Source organism: Trichomycterus rosablanca, chromosome 13, assembly GCF_030014385.1.
Source record: "Trichomycterus rosablanca isolate fTriRos1 chromosome 13, fTriRos1.hap1, whole genome shotgun sequence".
Lineage (NCBI taxonomy): Eukaryota > Metazoa > Chordata > Actinopteri > Siluriformes > Trichomycteridae > Trichomycterus > Trichomycterus rosablanca.
This window is the reverse complement of record NC_086000.1, coordinates 20,262,080-20,285,305: the sequence shown is the minus strand read 5'-3', so window position 1 is coordinate 20,285,305 and position 23,226 is coordinate 20,262,080. Positions and strand designations below refer to the sequence as shown.

Below are 23,226 nucleotides of genomic sequence, written 5' to 3'. Positions count from 1 at the left end.
TATCCAGCACTGCCTTAACCCTCCTGGGCATGGAATTCACCAGAGCTGCACAGGTTGCTACTGGAATCCTCTTCCACTCCTCCATGATGACATCACGGAGCTGGTGGATGTTAGACACCTTGAACTCCTCCACCTTCCACTTGAGGATGCGCCACAGGTGCTCAATTGGGTTTAGTCCATCACCTTTACCTTCAGCTTCCTCAGCAAGGCAGTTGTCATCTTGGAGGTTGTGTTTGGGGTCGTTATCCTGTTGGAAAACTGCCATGAGTTTTCGAAGGGAGGGGATCATGCTCTGTTTCAGAATGTCACAGTACATGTTGGAATTCATGTTTCCCTCAATGAACCGCAGCTCCGCAGTGCCAGCAACACTCATGCAGCCCAAGACCATGATGCTACCACCACCATGCTTGACTGTAGGCAAGATACAGTTGTCTTGGTACTTCTCACCAGGGCGCCGCCACACATGCTGGACACCATCTGAGCCAAACAAGTTTATCTTGGTCTCGTCAGACCACAGGGCATTCCAGTAATCCATGTTCTTGGACTGCTTGTCTTCAGCAAACTGTTTGCGGGCTTTCTTGTGCGTCAGCTTCCTTTTGGGATGACGACCATGCAGACCGAGTTGATGCGGTGTGCGGCGTATGGTCTGAGCACTGACAGGCTGACCTCCCACGTCTTCAACCTCTGCAGCAATGCTGGCAGCACTCATGTGTCTATTTTTTAAAGTCAACCTCTGGATATGACGCCGAACACGTGGACTCAACTTCTTTGGTCGACCCTGGCGAAGCCTGTTCCGAGTGGAACCTGTCCTGGAAAACTGCTGTATGACCTTGGCCACCATGCTGTAGCTCAGTTTCAGGGTGTTAGCAATCTTCTTATAGCCCAGGCCATCTTTGTGGAGAGCAACAATTCTATTTCTCACATCCTCAGAGAGTTCTTTGCCATGAGGTGCCATGTTGAATATCCAGTGGCCAGTATGAGAGAATTGTACCCAAAACACCAAATTTAACAGCCCTGCTCCCCATTTACACCTGGGACCTTGACACATGACACCAGGGAGGGACAACGACACATTTGGGCACAATTTGGACATGTTCACTGTGGGGTGTACTCACTTATGTTGCCAGCTATTTAGACATTAATGGCTGTGTGTTGAGTTATTTTCAGAAGACAGTAAATCTACACTGCTATACAAGCTGTACACTGACTACTCTAAGTTATATCCAAGTTTCATGTCTATAGTGTTGTCCCATGAAAAGATATAATGAAATATTTGCAGAAATGTGAGGGGTGTACTCACTTTTGTGATACACTGTACATATACTACTATTCTCTTTTACACAGATTATCATGAAAGCCCATAATGCATGTTTAAGTAGCTATAGTTATATGTGCAAGAGAGAATAGTGCTGTGTGTATGAGAGTATAATAGTAAATAAAAGAAAGTGTGATTATAGTTGTAAGAGGGTATAGTAGTATATGTGACAGAGTATAGTAAACCATGTATGAGAGTATGATGGTGTGTGTGTGAGAGTATGATGGTGTGTGTGAGAGAGTATGATGGTGTGTGTGTGAGAGTATGATGGTGTGTATGTGAGAGTATGATGGTGTGTGTGAGAGTGTATGATGGTATGTGTGTGAGAGTATGATGGTGTGTGTGAGAGAGTATGATGGTGTGTGTGAGAGAGTATGATGGTGTGTGTGTGAGAGTATGATGGTGTGTGTGAGAGAGTATGATGGTGTGTGTGAAAGAGTATGATGGTGTGTGTGAGAGAGTATGATGGTGTGTGTGAGAGAGTATGATGGTGTGTGTGAGAGAGTATGATGGTGTGTGTGAAAGAGTATGATGGTGTGTGTGAGAGAGTATGATGGTGTGTGTGAAAGAGTATGATGGTGTGTGTGAGAGAGTATGATGGTGTGTGTGAGAGAGTATGATGGTGTGTGTGTGTGAGAGTATGATGGTGTGTGTGAGAGTGTATGATGGTGTGTGTGAGAGTGTATGATGGTGTGTGTGAGAGAGTATGATGGTGTGTGTGTGAGAGTATGATGGTGTGTGTGTGAGAGTATGATGGTGTGTGTGAGAGAGTATGATGGTGTGTGTGAAAGAGTATGATGGTGTGTGTGAGAGAGTATGATGGTGTGTGTGAGAGAGTATGATGGTGTGTGTGTGTGAGAGTATGATGGTGTGTGAGAGTGTATGATGGTGTGTGTGAGAGAGTATGATGGTGTGTGTGAGAGAGTATGATGGTGTGTGTGTGAGAGTATGATGGTGTGTGTGAGAGAGTATGATGGTGTGTGTGTGAGAGTATGATGGTGTGTGTGTGAGAGTATGATGGTGTGTGTGTGAGAAATCAACTTAGAATTATGGCCTACACGGCCTCTCATATTATATGTTTAATACTGATGTATCAAATGTATCTAGTGCATAAAATTTACCAGCCCTGAATTTCAAAAACAATAAACAAACAAGAATTCCTTAAATGTAAAGAGCCACTGTCCAGTATGAATTTCTGCCTTGCACGTAGTGTTTCCAAGTGACATCAGACCCACAGCAACCCTAAATAGTAATTACTAATTACTAAAAATGATTTTTTTAGAATACACCTTGAAGTAAACATACTTAATACATTCATTTCATTTATACATTTATTATCTGTTTTGCCACCGCTTAATCCTGGTTAGGGTTTCAGTGGGGCTGGTTCATTGGGCAAAATGCAGGAAACACCCAGCACAGGTTGCCAGTCCATCACAGGGCACACACACAAACACAAATTCACACTTAGGACAATGTTTCAAGCTCCAGTTGGCCTGACTGCATGTCTTTGGACTTGTGGGAGGAAACCAGAGCACCCAGGGGAAATCCCTTAAACACAGGGAGAACATGCAAACTCCACACAGAAAGAACCCTGGTGCCTCGCCAAGGAATTCAACCCAGGCCTGTCTTGCTGTGAAGTGATGGCGCTTACTGAATATGCAGTAAATGCTTATTTTTACATTTTAAATATTTGTATTCTGTTACTGCTAAACACTTATTTGTAATATGATAATAGTTTATAGTAATTCTATAGGTCTGTTGTGTACACATTTTAGAGCCGATAATCTTCTGAAACTGTAATGAGTACCTCTAAATATATTATAGTACAGCTACACAGTCTCACATGTATATACTGTATTTGTTTTTCTCTGTATTTGTATTATAGCATGGCAGCGAGCGCAGACTTGGAGGGTTTGCAGATTTGGCACCTTGCTGGAGCTGATCTGACCATGACAAGTTATAATGGACAGATAGCCATAGAAGTGGTGAGTATATGTGAATAGCATCACTTTCAAACTCAGAAAGACCCCTTTTATGCATGCACATTTACCCAGGTACTGTATAATCAAGCACTTTGTTGGGTTAACAGTATTCCAGAGTCATATGCAGAGTGATTTAGATTAAGATTTAGATCATTACCATGTCTTTGTCTTTTTCAGGCTATGCAGTTTGGCCATGAGGATGTGGTACAGTTTCTACAGTATGCTGCTCAGTATCGAGCTCAGGTACCTTACACACCTTAAACACCTTACATTCACACTGAACACACTAACTCTTAGTTAGTATTAGAGTTTCAGGTTGTGTTTGCATGGATGTCCTTGGCATAAGTCAAGCCACAACTCAATTTGGACACCTGGTAATGAGATGGGCTTGTTGGACATCTCATTTAAATAAACAAATGGTATTAAAAGCTGTAACAACAGCCACTCTGTTGAGAGCATTGGTATGGTTGGGCACTGATGTTGGTCAAAAAAGCCTTAATTGATGTTCCAGTTCATTCCAAAGTGGTTTAGTGAGGCTGAGGTCAGAGCTCTGCAGGCCACTAGAGTTGCTTTAAACCAAGCTTTTATCATGCTTAATAGACCTTGCTTTGTGCACAGGGATAAAGTAATCCTTGAAGAGAATAGGAAGATGCTTTAAAACATAGAGGTTTACTCAAAAGTTGAAACCTGGTGAACTTTTTTATGGTTGACGGAGCATCGTTTTATGCTTGGCTATCCGTCAGTGCTTCTGAAAGATGAGCGCATTGCTCTAATGGAAATAAATGGCAACAATGCATTTTCTGAAGCTTTAATATCTTTGCAAACACAGCCTAAGACGTTTATACAGGGAGATTAATATCTAAAGTCTTGCTCTTTTGTTTATTCCTTTATTTGCTGCATATGCGATCTAAACAGCATGAAACAGATGAGGGTTTCGAGGTGAACATTTTCTTCCATCTCATTTTATCCTTTATCATAAATAACTATGACTGTTTTATTTAGATTCGGAGTCACCTGAATTTAAGACATTTGTACTGTGAACCAGTGTCAGTTCTTCAAAACCCATTGTCATATTCTGCTTTGGCATCTGTGTGTTCTGCTCATAAACAAATGTGCTTGTGCAGTGTTGTCCTGTCTTCATCTTATGTTATGTGCTATTCTCTGCTTTTTTTTTATTTCTTCTAGCTTTTAGTAACTATTTTTTGTCTTGCAGCCAGTTCTTGATGAGAATGAAGAGGTAAATATTACTGATGGTCGGGTGTTGCTCTTTTAACGCCACAATCAGGAATTTGTAAAAAAGTTTGGATCAAATGTAGCAAATAATCGCACTAAATTCTGAAGTAACATTAGCTACATTTATACTGCGTGACTGAAGGCTTACTCTTTGATTTTAGACTATTAATGTGTCCCAAATCTATCATGGGTGCCTGAATAGCACAGCTGCAAAGTTGGCGAACTCACTGCTGCTGAGATCCAGTGGTCCAGGGTTTGAATCTCAGTGGTGGCGATGACTAGTCAGGTGTCTTTAGTAATATGTATATACACTAATAAAATAAACCTAACATTAACTTAGGGACAGTGATAGCCTAGTGGGTAGAGCTTTAGGCTATTAGTCGGACAATTGTGGGTTCAAATCCCAGCTGTGCATTGTGCTCTATTTTGAATCACTAAATACCATTAACAAAAATACAAGTAAAAGAAATTAAAAATTTAAATTATGACTGTAATTCATACAGTTACAGGAGAGATCACTCAGTGCCACATATGAAAGGGGCCCAAATAAAAATAGAAAATGTCATACGCCATGTTATTTTTGCTTTTACATGGTCATGATAGGGACAAATCTGTGTCAAACTCTAGATCGAGTGTGAGTATATCCTTCTTCAACGTAGAACACTTTTCAGTCTTTGATGTCAAATAAACCTTCATTTTAACCAAATATAAAACCAAATAAGTTAGAATCTTGAATTAAGAGGTCAGAAAATAAAATATTACATAGAAACCGTCTTATAGGAGAGAGCCATAAGTTCAGTCTGTAACTAAATTCCTGATTGTGGTCGTGGTATAAGCAACTTGCTTGAATTATATTGGCTTTAAACATACTGTTATGGGTGATGATGGTTCCCTGATCACGTTTTAATGCAGTCAGTTGTTTGTGTTGATTTGGATGACCTGCCTCCGAGCATGACAATAAATTCTATAAGCTAAAGAGAAGATCTTCTGCATGTTGTGAAATGTTTGCTGTTTATATTTTCTTTATAAGGTTTATTAAATAAGTGCATGATTATACTTGGTTCTATTTAACTGTTACCTTGGTCATTTGTTCTGATTCTCTATAGTACACTATATGGTCAAGTTTTGGGACACCCTTTCTAAGTATTGAAGTCATGTGTATCTGCCACAACAGTTGCAAGGTCTATAAAGACATGAAGCAAAGCTTGCTTGAGAGAAACTTTAGTGACCTGCACAGAGCCCTGACCTCAGCCACACTGAACAGCTTTGGAATGAACTGAAACATCAATTGAGGCTTTTTTGACCAACATCAAGTGCCCAGCCATAAAAATGCTCTTTTGACTGAATCTGCACAAACAGTCTACAGACATACTCCAAAGGTCTTGTGTATAAAAAGCCTTGGTTGTTTGTTATAGCTGAAAAGATCACATATAGGTCACTATTTTAATAGCATTTGTTTTTTAAACTGGGATGTCCAACAAGCTCATGGTCAGATGTCCAAATACTTTTGACCATATAGTGTATTTTCTAACATCGCAATCTAATTATAGTATAATAAAATGGGCGGCACGGTGGGTAGCACTGTCGCCTCACAGCAAGAAGGTACTGGGTTTGATTACCAGGAGAAGCGGTCCAGATCCTTTCTGTGTGGAGTTTGCATGTTCCTTGCATGATCCTTGCATGATCCTTGTGTCTGTGTGGGTTTCCTAAGGGTTCACCGGCTTCCTCCCACAGTCCAGAGACATGCAGTCAGGTTACCTGGAGATGTTATGTGTGTGTGTGTATTTGTCTTGTGATGAACTACCGACCTGTCTGTGGTGTTTCCCACCTTCTGCCTAGTGCATCGCAACTTTGAATAGGATAAAGCGGTGGTAAAAAAGACAATGAATGAAAGAAGGATTTCCCAAAGAATAGGCAGCTGATTATTACTGCTCATTCACACCAACACTTTGAACTACATTAGTTGGAACTGCATGTCTGGCTTGTACAACAGGATAATTGAGCTGATTTTGATGAATGTGTATCTGCAAATTTGGCTTACAATGCTTCATTTAATGAAGCTCAAGCATGCTTTTGGGAAATGCTTCTCTAACCTGGTTGGAGACTCCTCACTCCCCATATTCACCTGTAACTGGAACGATATAGAATGTGACATTTTTCTTTCTAACAAAGAGCCAAAATCATCAGTTAATTATTTATGTATTTTTTTGTCCTTTTCTAGAACGGTGAATTTATCGAGTTCTCAGCTTGTTCCAGTACGTCTTAAGAAGACAATCCTGCCACCAATGATGACCTCTCATTTCAGCTCCTCCTTTTGCTGTTTTATTGTTGAATTTTTGTGCTGAATTATGTTTAGTACTGTTAAAGACATACCAGCTTTACCTAAATCTAGATCACAAGTGTCAAACTCTTTCCCTCTTTTAACAGACCCAAATCCATCCATAAGAAGGCCATGCTAATCAACCGATAAGTTGTATCAGGTGTGTTAAAAGAGGTAGAAGGCTTAACTTTGCAGTAGTGTGAAGCCTCTGATCTAGACTAATATTGTTTTTCTAATCAAAGTTGCAAAAACCCAATGAATGTAGAAAATAGAAATGTTAAAAGAAAGAAACATGTCCTCTTATGAGTGACAGCAGTGCTGTTTAGTTTAGGCGGATCAGTTATTGAATCAGTTATTGAATTAAATACAGAATTGTTTTAATCAAGATGATAAGAATTTGAGCTGTTAGAGAATAGTGAGCACATTAATGTGAATGCATTGCACTTCTAATGACAGATTATCAGATTTGATCATTAAGAGTGCATGTCACCTATCTTTTTAGTATTAGAAAATAATACAGTGTTACTGTTTGAAATGGGTTTGAATTTATAGCCTGGGATGTCAGATATTTTACGGTTTAGAATAGTGGTTCCCATTTTAACTCAGTGACCCACACCTCTATTTTATAGACTTATTATCATTATTATTGTTATTATTATTATTCAATTTATATGTAACATTTATAATACCTGCCTTTAACTTGGTCTTGCTACAACATGTTTAGAAATGCTTAGAAGTTTAGAATGTTTGTTTGGGAACCATTTTCATTCAACCATATTTCAGTCTTCAGTTAACTCAGGGCAGCTTATTATCTTATTAATAGATCATAAAGTATTATAGTGCAATTTGCTATATGGACTTTTACAAGTCTCATTGCTCTTGGGCAATACAATCCTTTTAATTATTTTATTAATGAAGCACAATCATGTAGTGTAATGGGTAATTGTCTATATACGTGTGTGTGTGTGTGTGTGTGTGTGTGTGTGTTTAGATATATAAACATACATATAGATCAGAATAGGTATGATTTGATCCAAAGTGACGTGTAGTTTTGACTAAATACAATTCGAGCAGATAATGGTTGAAGGGCTTACTTAGAGGCCCAACAATGACAGCTTTGCAGTGGTGGGGCTTAAACCAACACCCTTTGGATTACTAGTACAGTACCTTAACTTCTGAGTTATCACTGCTCTCATTTAGTGTGTGTGCGTGGTATATACACAGATCAGCCATAACATTAAAACCACCTCCTTGTTTCTACACACACTATCCATTTTATCATATAGGAGCACTTTGTAGTTCTACAATTACTGACTGTAGTCCATCTGTTTCTCTGCATGCTTTGTTAGCCCCCTTTCATGCTGTTCTTCAATGGTCAGGACTCTCCCAGGACCACCACAGAGTAGGTATTATTTGGTTGGTGGATCATTCTCAGCACTGCAGTGACACTGACATGGTGGTGATGTGTTAGTGTGTGTTGTGCTGGTATGATTGGATAAGACACAACAGAGCTGATGGCGTTTTTAAACACTTCACAGTCACTGCTGGTCTGGGAATAGTCCTCCAGCCAACAGTGCCCTGTATGCACGTCATGTGACCACTGATGAAGGTCTAGAAGATGACCAACTCAAACAGCAGCAATAGATGAGCGATCGTCTCTGACTTTACATCTACAAGGTGAACCAACTAGGTAGAAGTGTCTAAGAGAGTGAACAGTGAGTGGACACAATATTTAGAAACTCCAGCAGCGCTGCTGGGTCTGATCCACTCATTCCAGCACAACACACACTAACACCATGTCAGTGTCACGGCAGTGCTGAGAATCATCCACCACCTAAATAATACCTGCTCTGTGGGGGTCCTGACCATTGAAGAACAGGGTGAAAGCAGGCTAAAAAAGTATGTAGAGAAACAGATGGACTACAGTCAGTAACTTTAGAACTACAAAGTGCTTCTATATGGTAAGTGGAGCTGATCAAATGGACAGTGAGTGTAGAAACCAGGAGGTGGTGTTAATGTTATGGCTGATCGGTGTATGTGTGGTATATGTGTAAACATATTTATATATGAGTTGAAGTAAAAAAATTTACATACAAGTGGAAGACTCAGTAACTGTTGTAACTGTTCTTTTTGTGACTATAATTGGGACACTTTTTCACATAAAACATTTGGCTGTTGGTTTTTTTTCTTTTATATTTTTACTGGCTGACAGAGTTGCTCAGTGGGTAGCACTGTCGCCTCACAGCAAGAAGGTCCTGTGTTCAATTTCCAGGTAGGGCGGTATGGGTCCTTTTTGTGTGGTTTGCATGTTCTCCCTGTGTCTGTGAGGGTTTCCTTCAGGAGCTCCGGTTTCCTCCCACAGTCCAAAGACATGTAAGTGAGGTGAATTGAAGATACAAAATTGTCCATGACTGTGTTTGACATTAAACTTGTGAACTGATGAATCTGTTGTGATGAGTAACTACCAATTCTGTCATCAAAGTAACCAAAGTGTAAAACATAAATTATATGTTTACCACAACCATAAATGTAGATTTTAACTCAGCAGATTGTATAATATTTTCATCAAACCAACTGGAAATAAAGATTTGTATTATTTAGTCACAAATAAGAACAGTGTTATAATAACTGAATCCTAGGACCACCATGACTTGGATGTTGCTTAAAAAGTGTATGAAAACTTTTGACTAACTGTATACAGGTCCTTCTCAAAAAATTAGCATATTGTGATAAAGTTCATTATTTTCCATAATGTAATGATAAAAATTAAACTTTCATATATTTTAGATTCATTGCACACCAACTGAAATATTTCAGGTCTTTTATTGTTTTAATACTGATGATTTTGGCATACAGCTCATGAAAACCCAAAATTCCTATCTCAAAAAATTAGCATATCATGAAAAGGTTCTCTAAACGAGCTATTAACCTAATCATCTGAATCAACGAATTAACTCTAAACACCTGCAAAAGATTCCTGAGGCTTTTAAAAACTCCCAGCCTGGTTCATTACTCAAAACTGCAATCATGGGTAAGACTGCCGACCTGACTGCTGTCCAGAAGGCCATCATTGACACCCTCAAGCAAGAGGGTAAGACACAGAAAGAAATTTCTGAACGAATAGGCTGTTCCCAAAGTGCTGTATCAAGGCACCTCAGTGGGAAGTCTGTGGGAAGGAAAAAGTGTGGCAGAAAACGCTGCACAACAAGAAGAGGTGACCGGACCCTGAGGAAGATTGTGGAGAAGGGCCGATTCCAGACCTTGGGGGACCTGCGGAAGCAGTGGACTGAGTCTGGAGTAGAAACATCCAGAGCCACCGTGCACAGGCGTGTGCAGGAAATGGGCTACAGGTGCCGCATTCCCCAGGTCAAGCCACTTTTGAACCAGAAACAGCAGCACTGGACTGTTGCTCAGTGGTCCAAAGTACTGTTTTCGGATGAAAGCAAATTTTGCATGTCATTCGGAAATCAAGGTGCCAGAGTCTGGAGGAAGACTGGGGAGAAGGAAATGCCAAAATGCCTGAAGTCCAGTGTCAAGTACCCACAGTCAGTGATGGTCTGGGGTGCCATGTCAGCTGCTGGTGTTGGTCCACTGTGTTTTATCAAGGGCAGGGTCAATGCAGCTAGCTATCAGGAGATTTTGGAGCACTTCATGCTTCCATCTGCTGAAAAGCTTTATGGAGATGAAGATTTCATTTTTCAGCACGACCTGGCACCTGCTCACAGTGCCAAAACCACTGGTGAATGGTTTACTGACCATGGTATTACTTTGCTCAATTGGCCTGCCAACTCTCCTGACCTGAACCCCATAGAGAATCTGTGGGATATTGTGAAGAGAAAGTTGAGAGACACAAGACCCAACACTCTGGATGAGCTTAAGGCCGCTATCGAAGCATCCTGGGCCTCCATAACACCTCAGCAGTGCCACAGGCTGATTGCCTCCATGCCACGCCGCATTGAAGCAGTCATTTCTGCAAAAGGATTCCCGACCAAGTATTGAGTGCATAACTGAACATAATTATTTGAAGGTTGACTTTTTTTGTATTAAAAACACTTTTCTTTTATTGGTCGGATGAAATATGCTAATTTTTTGAGATAGGAATTTTGGGTTTTCATGAGCTGTATGCCAAAATCATCAGTATTAAAACAATAAAAGACCTGAAATATTTCAGTTGGTGTGCAATGAATCTAAAATATATGAAAGTTTAATTTTTATCATTACATTATGGAAAATAATGAACTTTATCACAATATGCTAATTTTTTGAGAAGGACCTGTATAAATAAACAGTTATGTATGTGTATATGCATGGCTGGATTACTGACCGGGCCAGTGGGGCCAGCGCCCAGGGGCCCCCGAGGTTAGGGGGCCCTGAGGGGGGGCCCCGGGGGCCCCAGCCATGCTTTTGGGGTCCCTAGACTTCTACAGAAGTAGTTCACCATGGGTCCTTGACCTTCCAGGGACCTAGAAATTGTCAAGTAAGTCACTGTGCGCGCCGACTCTACAAGGGGAGGGGGGGGTGCCGATCGAGCGTTGCTCCACCAAGGGGGAGGGGGTGTGGCGGAAGCAGTGCCCATCATATGCGACCGAGAGCTGGTTCACCAGGGGGAGGGGGGCGTGGTGCGAGGAGGGATGCAGAGATCAAGTGCCTTTCAATACATTGTAGACTGGGGCAACTCAATATTTTGAACAATTTTAAAGGGTGCTGTGACTGAGCAAAGGTTGAGAAACACTGGCTTAATGTATTAATCTGTTTATGTTTTTGGAGGGGGCCCTGGGCAACTCTTTGCCCAGGGGTCCAGACTATCCTTAATCCGTCCTTGTGTATATGTAATCTTGTGTGAACTGTAGTCATGCTGTGCACTCTATATTAATATGATGTCGAATGTATTCATGCTGTATATTGTGACTATTCCCTCCACTGGACATTGTCCAGAATAAGCTGAATAAAAGCCATTGATTGTAGTGTAATGACTCAGTATGGCTGGTAGTAGGTGTGTGAACATGTGTCATGTATATTGATTTAAAATGCTGTTTAATGGAAGATAATAAGCACAAACATGGAAATAAAACATGATCATAAAATTTTTGCTTTGTGTTATTTATACACAGACACATACAGAGGATGGACAAAATATCAGAACTCTGTTTTTACAAACTGTTTACTCCTGGTACAGCGGCTTCTGAAAAATCTGAGCACAAGGCAAGAACACACCCTGGGCAGGGTGCCAAGCCATTGTGGGGGAACACACACACACTCATTTACTTACACTAATATCCAATTCACAGTCTGAAAAAAAAACCTCTTCACATACACATTTTTTTTATACCAACCACATCACTATTTTACTCATATTAGGAAAATATATCAATATAATCACAACATGCTCAATAGTGATGTTTTACTTTCTAAGTCCGGTTTCCTCACATAGTGCAATGACATGTAAGTTGGGTGAGTTTACATTTTCAGCATTTAGCAGACACCTTTTATCCAAAGCGACTTACAGTACAGTATACAATCTGAACAACTGAGGGTTAAGAGCCTTGCTCAAGGGCCCAACAGCAGCAACCTGGCAGTGGTGGGGCTTGAACCAGCGACCTTCTGATTACTAGTTCAGTATCTTAACCGCTAGGCTACAACTACACTTAGTTGGACATATAAAATTGCCCGTGACGGTGATTGACACAAAACTTAAACTGATTTACCCTGTGACTACCTGTCCTGAGTGAAACCATAAGTGTAAAATTATGGTATAACATGACATTAAAATCCTAGTAAATAGTCTTTTGATTAGCTGCATCATATAAGTTCCGACATCCTGGATTGGCTTTGCTTCGCTTTATCAAACTAATCTTGATTTTTTTTTTCCGCATTGTGAATTGAAACATTATTGCCTTAAAAATAAAAGCCTCACAAAACTGTGTTTGCATCATAGGGTGCACATAGTTCTGTAAGAGAATCCTTTATTTGTTGACTGTTAACTTGCAAAGCAATAATTGGGTCAAAATCACTTCAACAAATTCTGCCTACCCAATTTAAATAGTTCTAATAGCATCAAACTATTGGCAACATACACTGTGGGCTAATTTCCAACTCTCCTAATTCTAATTTTCAGACTCTGAATCCATTCAGATGAAGGAAATCAGGTTGACTTGTCACACCACATATTTTCAGTTCCTCAGATGGAAAGATCCTTAGATCTTCAGATGTCTAGGTTTTGTGAAACACGAAAGAAAGTATGCATTTCTACAATCTGGCATTTCATATAAAGGTTTTTTTGAATGAACAAAAAATATCCAGTTTTTTGAAGTCCATCACATACAGGTTATTGTTGTAGCTGACGATTTGGGACAATATGCAACCAAACTGTATGTCTGTTTTTACCAGTGAGCTGCAACTTAAAACTACTGTTCATTTATGCTGATGCCTTTTGTCCTTGTTTGATGTGCTGGCAGCATGATATTTGAAACTGCTTCCAATTTTTAAAAGATACATAAGCAGTAGATATATTATCTTCACTAAAAATGTTTCAGTTTTTGTGACTGATGCAACAAATTTGGACACAACTCAGTTACATTATGTTTTAAAATCTGACATGGGCAAGTGCTTTGTGCTGACTTATAGAACATAGTAATTGGCAATAAATGTACAGTTTAATACCTTGCCTGTTCAAAAATAAGCTGAATTTAAAGTGACTGAGATAATGTATTTAATTATATGGACAAAACAGGATTGCTGAATTGTAAACTAAATACTAGCTCTATATACTAGCTCAATAAATGCCTTAAATGCATTTTAATGTTAGGTTATACAGGAAGATGCTTATAGAAATATTAAGAAGTTCTTGTGGGGTGTTTGCCTACATAGTTTGGGTCCATTTGTTCCTCCTAAATTATACAAATTATAACAGACATTCTAACTAATCACCAGTTGAATATAATGGAACATTTCTATGACAATGATAATGAACATAAGGGGTCACTAAATGGTGTAATGCGTAAGTCAAAAGCTTTAGTCTTTACAATAACCTTAGTGAAACAGCTATGGGAGATTTTTGCATAGGAATCAATCCATCACAATCTTTATTGAATAAAACAATTAAAGGAAAATAGAGTATGTTTATTTATCTTCATCAGTTTTATCCTGATCATGGTCACAGTCAATCTAGCACCACCAGGAAATACTGGTTGACTGTTGACCTCACCCATCATTCACACCTACACCCTTTTTGTTTTATAGTTTCACTGCAATCAGGGTTGCAGTGGGTCTGGAGTCTACCTGGAAACACTAAATAGGAGGCAGGAATACACCCTGGACAGGGTACTAGTTACAGGCACATTACAGGCACTACATTTTGTAAGAATAATTTAATTATATCTGTTTCATCTTACCTGATGGTAAAGTGTGTTGCTTTGTTTTGAATAATAGTTTTGCCGCTGTGTCTCTACCTGATGTTTGTAGATTTGGAGCTGTACATCTTCATTTACACTAACTGCTCACAATGGGTACCACATTACCACCTAGGAATACTGGGCACAAGGCAGCAATACACACTGGATATGGCATTACACACATTTGCTCACTCACTCACTCACTCACTCACTCACTCACATTTAGAAGCAATTTAATGTAGCCCCAATATCTGCTACATGACTTTTGGAAGGTGGGAGGAAACCAGAGTACATGGTGGAAAACCATGCAGACATATGGAGAACAGGCCAACACAGGTTTTCAGTGCCTATCATCCTGTGGGGCACCCACTCTCCCAGCAGCTCCACGATGCCCCTTTAAATAGTATTATTTTGGGCTAATATTCCCAACTACACCCCAGATCTAATAGATCATAAATAAACATCTTATACATTAAAATAGCAATTGTTTTATTTTTATAGTTTGTGAATTTGTACAAGCCCAACATATTCCAATCATTTTTATGTAGAGAAAGCGAGGAGTGTGTGCTGTTTGATGGTTTACTGAACTGCGCCTGGCTGAATGGGAGAGTTGAGTGTATGGGGAGTAGGTGCCACAGGAAGCCAGGAGAGCCGGTCCGACCTGCACGGCCTTCATTCCAACCATGCTCAGTGAATAGGGCTTGTGTGAACAGTGTCTTAGCTCTCAGTATAAAAACTCTGTGCAGTTTTCACACACTTAACACACCGGACTGAAGACACTACAGGACACAGCTTTTTGGTTTGGCGTTCACCTGTTGTTCTTCCATCTTTTTTCATCACATATTTAAAGTTACATGGACGATGTCAGATTCCAGCAGCATACGGTAAGGTCGTGGCTCGGATGTGGTGTACACTCTGTAGTCGCCTGCGTAGCCGTTCTATCTGGAAGTGGAGGATTTTATTTGGTCTCTCTGGTGCAGTGGTTCTTAACAGTTCAACAGTTCTATCCAAAAATTGTGAAATGTTTAGGACCACTTGATCAGGCAGATGCTTTCACTAGGGCTATAAAGCTTCAGGTTTACAGGTTTGTTAGTGTTAAACATGTTGTAAGTGCTTTGTATAAATTAATAAATGCTGTATTTAGCCTAGATAGCTCTGTATGTACCCTTATTAGTGCTGTATGTATACTTGTTAGTGCTGTATGACGACAAGTTAATAATGTATGTATTCTTGTTAGTACTGTATGTACAGTTGTGCTCTGTGTATCATCATCATGTGCGTCGACTTTAGCATGTCTTCAATACACTTACAGCATTTAGTAGACTTTAATCTAAAGCAACTTAAAATTGTGATTTCTTAACAGTGGCAACCTGGTGCTAATAGGGCATAACCAAGCAACTTTCTGATTATTAGTCCAGTACCTTAACCATGTATATGTACACTAAATAGTGCTCTGTGTAACCTAATAAGATTTGTTTGTGTCCTACAGAGATGTATGTGGACTGTAGTTATTACTGTATATAGAGCACTTAGTGCAGTATATAATTGGGTGAATCTATCACAGTAAATAAAACAATAAATAGTAGTTCTGTTTGATTTTTTAAATACTGTGTTTCCATCTTGTTCAGCTGGTTGAATGTAATGAGCTTTAATTAGATGTTCTATAATGACAACTGCTTTTACAAATGTAATGTTTTTCTTCTGAAAATAAAACTTAATTCATGCAGAAAACTGACTTTTGTGTGTAGTGTTCTCTCTCTGTCCATTTGTTTTACCGAATTCTTGACAAACAGCACATTTTTAGGCTCTCTCACAATATTAACCTGTGCTGCATTTTAAACATTATTATAAAACTTAATGTGTACTTAAATGTACATCTTAAAAATCTTTAATCAGTTCTAATGTAAACACCAAGACATGGACTATATATGCCAGCACAGAACAGCAGGTTCTTTAACTACGTCTCTAGATGGATTGTCCTATAGTGGGTACAGAAGCAGTCATGTGGCCCTCCACATGATCTTGGAGAAAACGCGATTTGTCTGACCTACTTCTGTTTCTCCAATGTTCAGTACAGATGCCTGTGTGTCTGTTGTAAATGCCTTTGTTGGTAGACAGAAGTTTCAGAGAAGTTTCTTAATATGAGCACAACTAAGCAGTCCCATACACGTGAGGGTTCTATGCACTGTGTTTTTGACACTTTTACTTTATCATCAGTAGTAAAATTATCTGCAATAGGGTGGCACGGTGGCTTAGTGGGTAGCACTGTCGCCTCACAACAAGAAGGTCCTGGGTTCAATCCCCAGGTGGGGCGGTCCGGGTCCTTTCTGTGCGGAGTTTGCATGTTCTCCCCGTGTCCGCGTGGGTTTCCTCCGGGTACTCCGGTTTCCTCCCACAGTCCAAAAACATGCCACCAGGTTAATTGGAAACACTGAATTGTCCTATAGATACCTAGCCGCTAGATGCACTAGTGCATTGTAGTGCCGGTCCCAAGCCCGGATAAATTAGGGAGGGTTGTGTCAGGAAGGGCATCCGGCGTAAAAATTGTGCCAAATCAATGAGCGATCATGAGGATGACTCGCTGTGGCGACCCCTGAAAAAAGGGAAAAAGCCGAAAGAAGAAGAAGAAGAAGAGTAAAATTCTCTGCAATGGAACACCTAGGCCTTATTTATACAACTAAGTAGTAATAATACAAATACATACATTTGGATTTTAAATAAAACATTATTTGTATTTGTTTCTAGGATTTTGCATTCACTTTCAAACTGCATAATTAAAATGTGGTGGTAAATGTGGTAATGTGGTAATGTGGTGCAAAATTATTTTATTTGTCAAGTAAAAAAATTGCTAAATTATTAACTGCATTACATTTAAAACACAAAGTGTGCTCATTGCCAACCTGTACTCTTATAGCACTGTATTTTATGATGTACTTATTAAAACTGTTGTTGTATGTCAAATACAAAATGTGTGCAACATAACTTGAATCAGCCATCACTTGTGCAGGTGTATCACCCAGCCAGCAACAAATAGGTGCTCCATCAACCTCTCTCCCTCAGACACAGCATATCGTGCCTGTTAGATGTCTATAGCGCAGCAGTGTTTTGAACTTTAGAGCTTGAGATAGTTGTGGGATAGTGTATCAGATCACTGCACCACCTGAGCAACTAAAAATGGCAATGTTTCCCAAAATATTGTAACATACTGGATGAAAGTTAATTGCTTTTTCCACTGAACTTTTTTTATGTTTATTATCCTGCTGAAAAAAACCTGTGCCAACAAGCTGGTTTTAGTTGGTGACTAACCTCAGGTGATTACGATCATCTAGTTTAATTGTTGTAAATACATTTTGAAGGCTGATCAGGCTGGTTTTGGGTGTTCAGACTCTGACTTTAGTTGCCAAGACCACTTGAAAAACCAGCTAGTCCAGCCTGAGCTTTCTCAGGTTGAAAGACTGGATAAACCAGCTCAAAACAACTAAGACTATCAAAACACCCATAATCCAACATAAAACCAAGTTCAAAACTCGTTGAAAGGTCTAACAATGCATTTCCAGTGGTAACGAAGTAAACTAAAGTAAACTAGAGTAAACAGTCAGGGGTTCTTCAGTGGTCTGTGAGCTGTGAGTGGTTGCTGTCCGTGGTGCTCGTAATTCGGCACAATTCTGTCATCCTGCAGATGGAGATTTGTTCAGATAATTAACAAACCCTACCATAAATGCGTCTAAGCATGACAAATGCACAACAAGCATCGGGAGCCAGCACTGAATAGAACTCAAGCTAATCAATAACAGCAATTATTGCATAAAATCATTAAATCAGATCTCATTAGTCCATGGCGGCTTGACAAGCCTAGAAACCCGGGAGTGAACACATGGTGAGTAATGACGAACACTCTTTTAGCATCTTATTTTACTTGTTTTCTTACACACTGTACACATAGCAATTCAATTGTCAATAAATCCAGCGGATTATGTGGCTTTTGGATGCAGGAGACAGAGAGAGGATGGGGGAGAGTACAGAGACTGCTCATGAATTGTAAATAAGTTTGGAAATTTAAATAAAATTGATTTTTCTGAACCAGAAAACGAAGAGGTAGCAAGTATGACATTATACCAGTTAATCAGTCTTTAGACCTTGAAATGTCATACTGATATTGTGTAAATGAAATCAATTATTCCCTTTGAGGTATATACAGTCAAAGGCTACCAATATGTGCTACTGTAGCTTTTTGCTTTAGGGGTTAATGACAAATACCATTTGCATTTTTCTTCTTCTGTCCTTATGTGGTCTTTCTGAGTATTCTTGTTTCCGTACACCTTCCAAAAACAAGAAACATTCTTATTGTCCTAGGGATGAGTAAATGAGTGAATCAGTATTTCATTGCCATTTTTATTTGTCACTCAATTGTATGTAATATTTTTGTATAGTCAAGGTAATACTGGACATTAAAAGTACTTACAATAAAAATCAGTAGTTTGTAACATGCACTGTTTGTCACGGTAGTTTTAATATTGGAAATATTTCTGCACAGAAATGTTTTCTCTTTTTCTCCGATTCCCCCCACCCCCCCATTTTCTCCCGTAATCTAGTCATATCCAGTTACCCTGATTGCGTTACGCTTCACTGCTACCGATACAACCCTCCACTGTTGACTGAGGAGCTTTGCAACTGACACGTGCTCAGTACCGACTTCCACTTTTCACCTTCACGAGGCGAGTTCATATGTGGATCAGCTTTGTGCACGGAGAGCCACAACCTGATCAGCATTATTCCCTAACTCTGCGCAGGTGCCATCAATCAGCCAGCAGAGGTCATAAATGCACCAGTTACAAGGAACCCTGGTCCGGCTCATACCACCTTGAACAATAGCCTATCGTTGTTCATGTGGCCGCCCAGCACAGCCGGATGGCAGAGCTGAGATTCGATAGGATGTATTCAAAATCCCAGCTCTGGTGTGCTAGTGTATTTTACCGCTGTGCCACCTGTTAGTACTGATATTGGAAATATTTCTGCACAGAAATGTTTTCTCTTTTTCCCTGCTTTTCCCCCCAATTTTCTCCCCTAATCTAGTCCACTGCTGACTGAGGAGCTTCGCAACTGACTCACGCCCCCTCCGGCACGTGCTTAGTACCGACTGCCCGAGGCGATTTTACTGCTGTGCCACCTGAACAGCCCTGCACAGAAATTTTAAAAACTTAATATTAAAAACGTACTTAATCATAAAATCTTAGCCCCCCCCTAAAGTTTTATTATAAATATTTTCAATCACAACTATGTGCACATATAGTTTATTCATTTCTGACTCACAGTACAGCACAAATTTCCAGAACACATTTTATTCAATTATTGATGAACCTGCAAATAACAAAGATGGCTGTAAATATAAAATTACATAGATAGATAGATAGATAGATAGATAGATAGATAGATAGATAGATAGATAGATAGATAGATAGATAGATGGAGAGATGGAGAGATGGATAGATGGATAGATGGATAGATGGATAGATGGATAGATGGATAGATGGATAGATAGATAGATAGATAGATAGATAGATAGATAGATAGATAGATAGATAGATAGATAGATAGCTGGACTGTCACTAATGTCTTAGTTCATAGCTGGCCTGTTTTGCTCTGACCACCCACACAAAGCATCATTTGACAGTTTTTATACCTAGCTTTAAACAAAATTTAGTCTAACTAATATTATACCAAGGAATTTGAAGACCATAACACAAAGTTAAATAAGATTATCCAAGGATGCCATGAAAACAATGTCTTAAGTAAATGTAAAGTTTTGACTTGGATTGTAGTAAACTGATTAACAGCAGTCTTTAATAAATATCTTATTAGGTTTGCTTTTCTAAAATCTCGAACGATGTAGAAAGCACTGATCTAATCATCCACTAAACTCACATTAGCTTCAGAGTGCTTTATATAAATTATTCATGAAACAAAGATGCAATGGGCTGCTTTCTTTATCAGAGCAAGGTTCTTGATCTCAGCGGTGGGCCCAGATAGCGCCGATATTGGCTAAACGCGTCCTGTTATTGCTTGGTGGCACAGCCGAGAGCTCTGATGCTGAGTGAGAGTGGGTGAGTGAAGAGCATGAGAGGAATCAGAAGGAGGAGGGTAATGGGGGGGGGGGGGGGGGGGGGGGGGGGGGGCATGTCAGTGCTCTTAATGAGGAGCTCGGAGTGCTTTGGCTACAGGCGTGAGGGCAGCAGATGTCGGGTTTCGATCCCCCGAGACCTGCATGTGTGGAATTTCATCAGCATGCAGGGTGACCCTGCCCCATCCAGACCCTGCCTGGACGTGCTAAATCACCTTTACAACCGATTGCAATCATCAGGTCCTAAAACACTAACAGATGAGTGACCCGCACCCACGTTTCAGTCTGAGCCAGGCCATCTATCCCACTTTCGAGGGTAAAGAAAAGAGTTGGAGATTGTGGGAGAAAATATATTGATCTTTCTGTTCTGTATGAATTCATCAGATTTGTTTTGTTATGATACGTGTTTAAGAAGCTGTTTTTGATGATTTTACACCACAGTCTACTTTTTATCAGAGCAGAGCCACAGCTACAAATGCTCCAAATACATTAATAAATACACTTTTAACACAAAAAAACAAATACAAACGTATTTTATTGTAAAGACCAATTTAACACAATAGGGGTTATTTTACTGGGGGTGGGCACATGAAGCCACTCTAAATATTGGTCGTCTGGTTTTTACACCCCTGCCCAAACTGTCAGCTCAATAAGAATTTTAGTTGGGTAAATGTGTATCTGCAAGCTAAATTAAATACCTGGGGCTTCATACAATCTTCATACAGACATTTAAGGCTCTGTGATGGATTGGCATCCTGTATGGGTGTGTCAATTCATTGCACCAAGTGATTCAGAGGAGGTTGGACCAACTGTGACCCAGACCAGGTTAAAGGGTGGTAAAAACATGAAAAATAAAATGAAATATTATACATACACTTATCTTTTGTATTCAAATATATTTATTAGATTACTATCCAACCTTGGGTGCGAGAATGATAAAAGATTGTGACATTTCTAGAACACTATAGATGAAAAAAAAAATTTATTTGGCCTAAAATAATTATTTTTGAATTGTATTATTTATTTATTATTTTTTTTATATTTTTGTTTATGAGTTTTTTCCCCTTCATCTCCCGACTTTTAGCGTATCAAATTACCTGAATGCATTATGCTTCCTCTCTACTGATGCTGATTCCCGTCCTGATTGAGGAGAGCGAGACTGACACACGCCCCCTCCGACACGTGTGCAGTTGCCAACTGTACAGTACAGTTTCCCCTGCACGAGGGGAGTTTATATGCAGATCAGCTTTGTGTACGGAGAACCACACCCTGGTCAATGCATTATTCCTCAACTCAGGTGCCATCAAACAGCCAGGAGAGGTCGTAATTGCATCAGTTATTAGGAGTTCCTATCCGGCTCCCACCCTGTATGTACAAAAGCCAATCTCCGGATGGCAGAGCTGAGTTTCAAACCGACGAGTTCGAAATGTCAGCTCTGGTGTACTAGCGTGTTTTACTGCTGTGTCACCTGAGCGGCTTTTATTATTTATTTTAACATAAACTCAATTCTATACACTTGTTTGCACCTGGGGTGACTGGTGCAACACCCAAGTGTCCTGGATTTTCATCTATGGTTTGCTGGTGAAAATGTTTAGCAGGTTCTCCTCTTATGTGCATGGTAGGCCTTATAAAACTAACTAATTAAGGTGGACTGGGTGCTCGAAATTGCCCCCTTTGCTTCTGAGTGAAGGAAAAGTTCACTCCAAAATCAAGTTACCAATAGGTTTAATTGTCATCTCAGGAATATACAGTGTACAGAAATCAGAGATACCATAGGTTGTTTTGCTAGACTAACCGTTTCACAAATAGTATGACAGGGCCAACACATTACCTAGACACATAACTGGGATCTATTTGCTGTGAGCCTTGTTTTGTTAATTTGGAAACAAAAACAGTTGTGGGGTTTAGGGTTAACAATGTATGCCTACTTTTTATTATGAATCTTTCAAAAGGCACAAAATTCCTAACCACACCCAGGCCTGTGTGTAAGATGTATGATTTATTCAGGTGACAAATTTATGACGAACCAGTCCAACCTAGTGAATATCAATACTGTAATGAAATGTTATTAGCAGTCAAACTTGTCGACAATCATCAGTGTTACTCCCCTTTGTGCAGCGGCTAAAATGACACTTCAAAAAAGAAACGAGTTTATTACTGCAATAATGTAACCTGCTTATCTACAACCAAGTCCTCTGTGTGCACTAGATAAGAAGGTTTATTAACAGACCAGCATTAATGTCCTGCATTCAGCTTACAAAGAGCAGCGTATAATCGACTTAATCAGCCGTAATACGATTCAGAGATTTTTTTTGATGGCAGCAACCTGAGAGAAGAACAGAGCAAGCAGAGCTTTAAAGTCAGACACTGCAGAAAAAAATCCTTACAGTTAATCTGTATCAACCTTCAACTGCTTCACACTCAGTCTGAAGCTGATCAGTTCCACATATAGTATATAAAATCTTCTGCATAAAGTGTCCACCCTGAGACACAAGCTTAGGCTCACTGAATCAGAATCACACCCCCTTTTTCAATAAGTCAATACTGTGAGCAACAATAATCTTTTAAAACATTAATGGAGATTATGCATGCTTATTTTGGTAACTATAGCCACATTGTTAGAAAAAATACACTTTTGCATAAACAGTTTAGCTGTAACCTGTAATAAGTAGAAGAGTTTGTTTAAATAGACATTCAAAAGTATTTAATTATGTAAATTTGTGTTTTTAATTAATCTGCACAGTTGGTTTCTTTGAAATGCTGCATGAAACTTAAGACACGCTGCTGCGTTCAAGATCACCACTGTACTCACAGTGTAAGGGTTCTAAATTGTTGCCACTAAAATAAAAAGCACGATATTTCACATT

The 23,226-nt window shown here is 39.5% G+C and overlaps 1 protein-coding gene across 2 annotated transcripts in view; it reads left to right on the top strand.

Annotated features, from left to right (window-relative positions):
- Nucleotides 1–8,106, top strand: part of aspg (asparaginase homolog (S. cerevisiae)) — a 54,558-nt gene extending 46,452 nt beyond the window's left edge. The window contains exons 14-17 of one of the 2 annotated variants that reach the window (XM_063007088.1): nt 3,201–3,300; nt 3,475–3,540; nt 4,511–4,534; nt 6,752–8,106. In XM_063007088.1, the coding sequence (XP_062863158.1) occupies nt 3,201–3,300; nt 3,475–3,540; nt 4,511–4,534; nt 6,752–6,796 (235 nt within the window). In that variant the 3' untranslated portion in view covers nt 6,797–8,106. The remainder of the gene's footprint in view (nt 1–3,200; nt 3,301–3,474; nt 3,541–4,510; nt 4,535–6,751) is intronic. The other variant, XM_063007089.1, reaches the window with a different exon arrangement.
- The last annotated feature ends 15,120 nt before the right edge of the window (nt 8,107–23,226 follow it).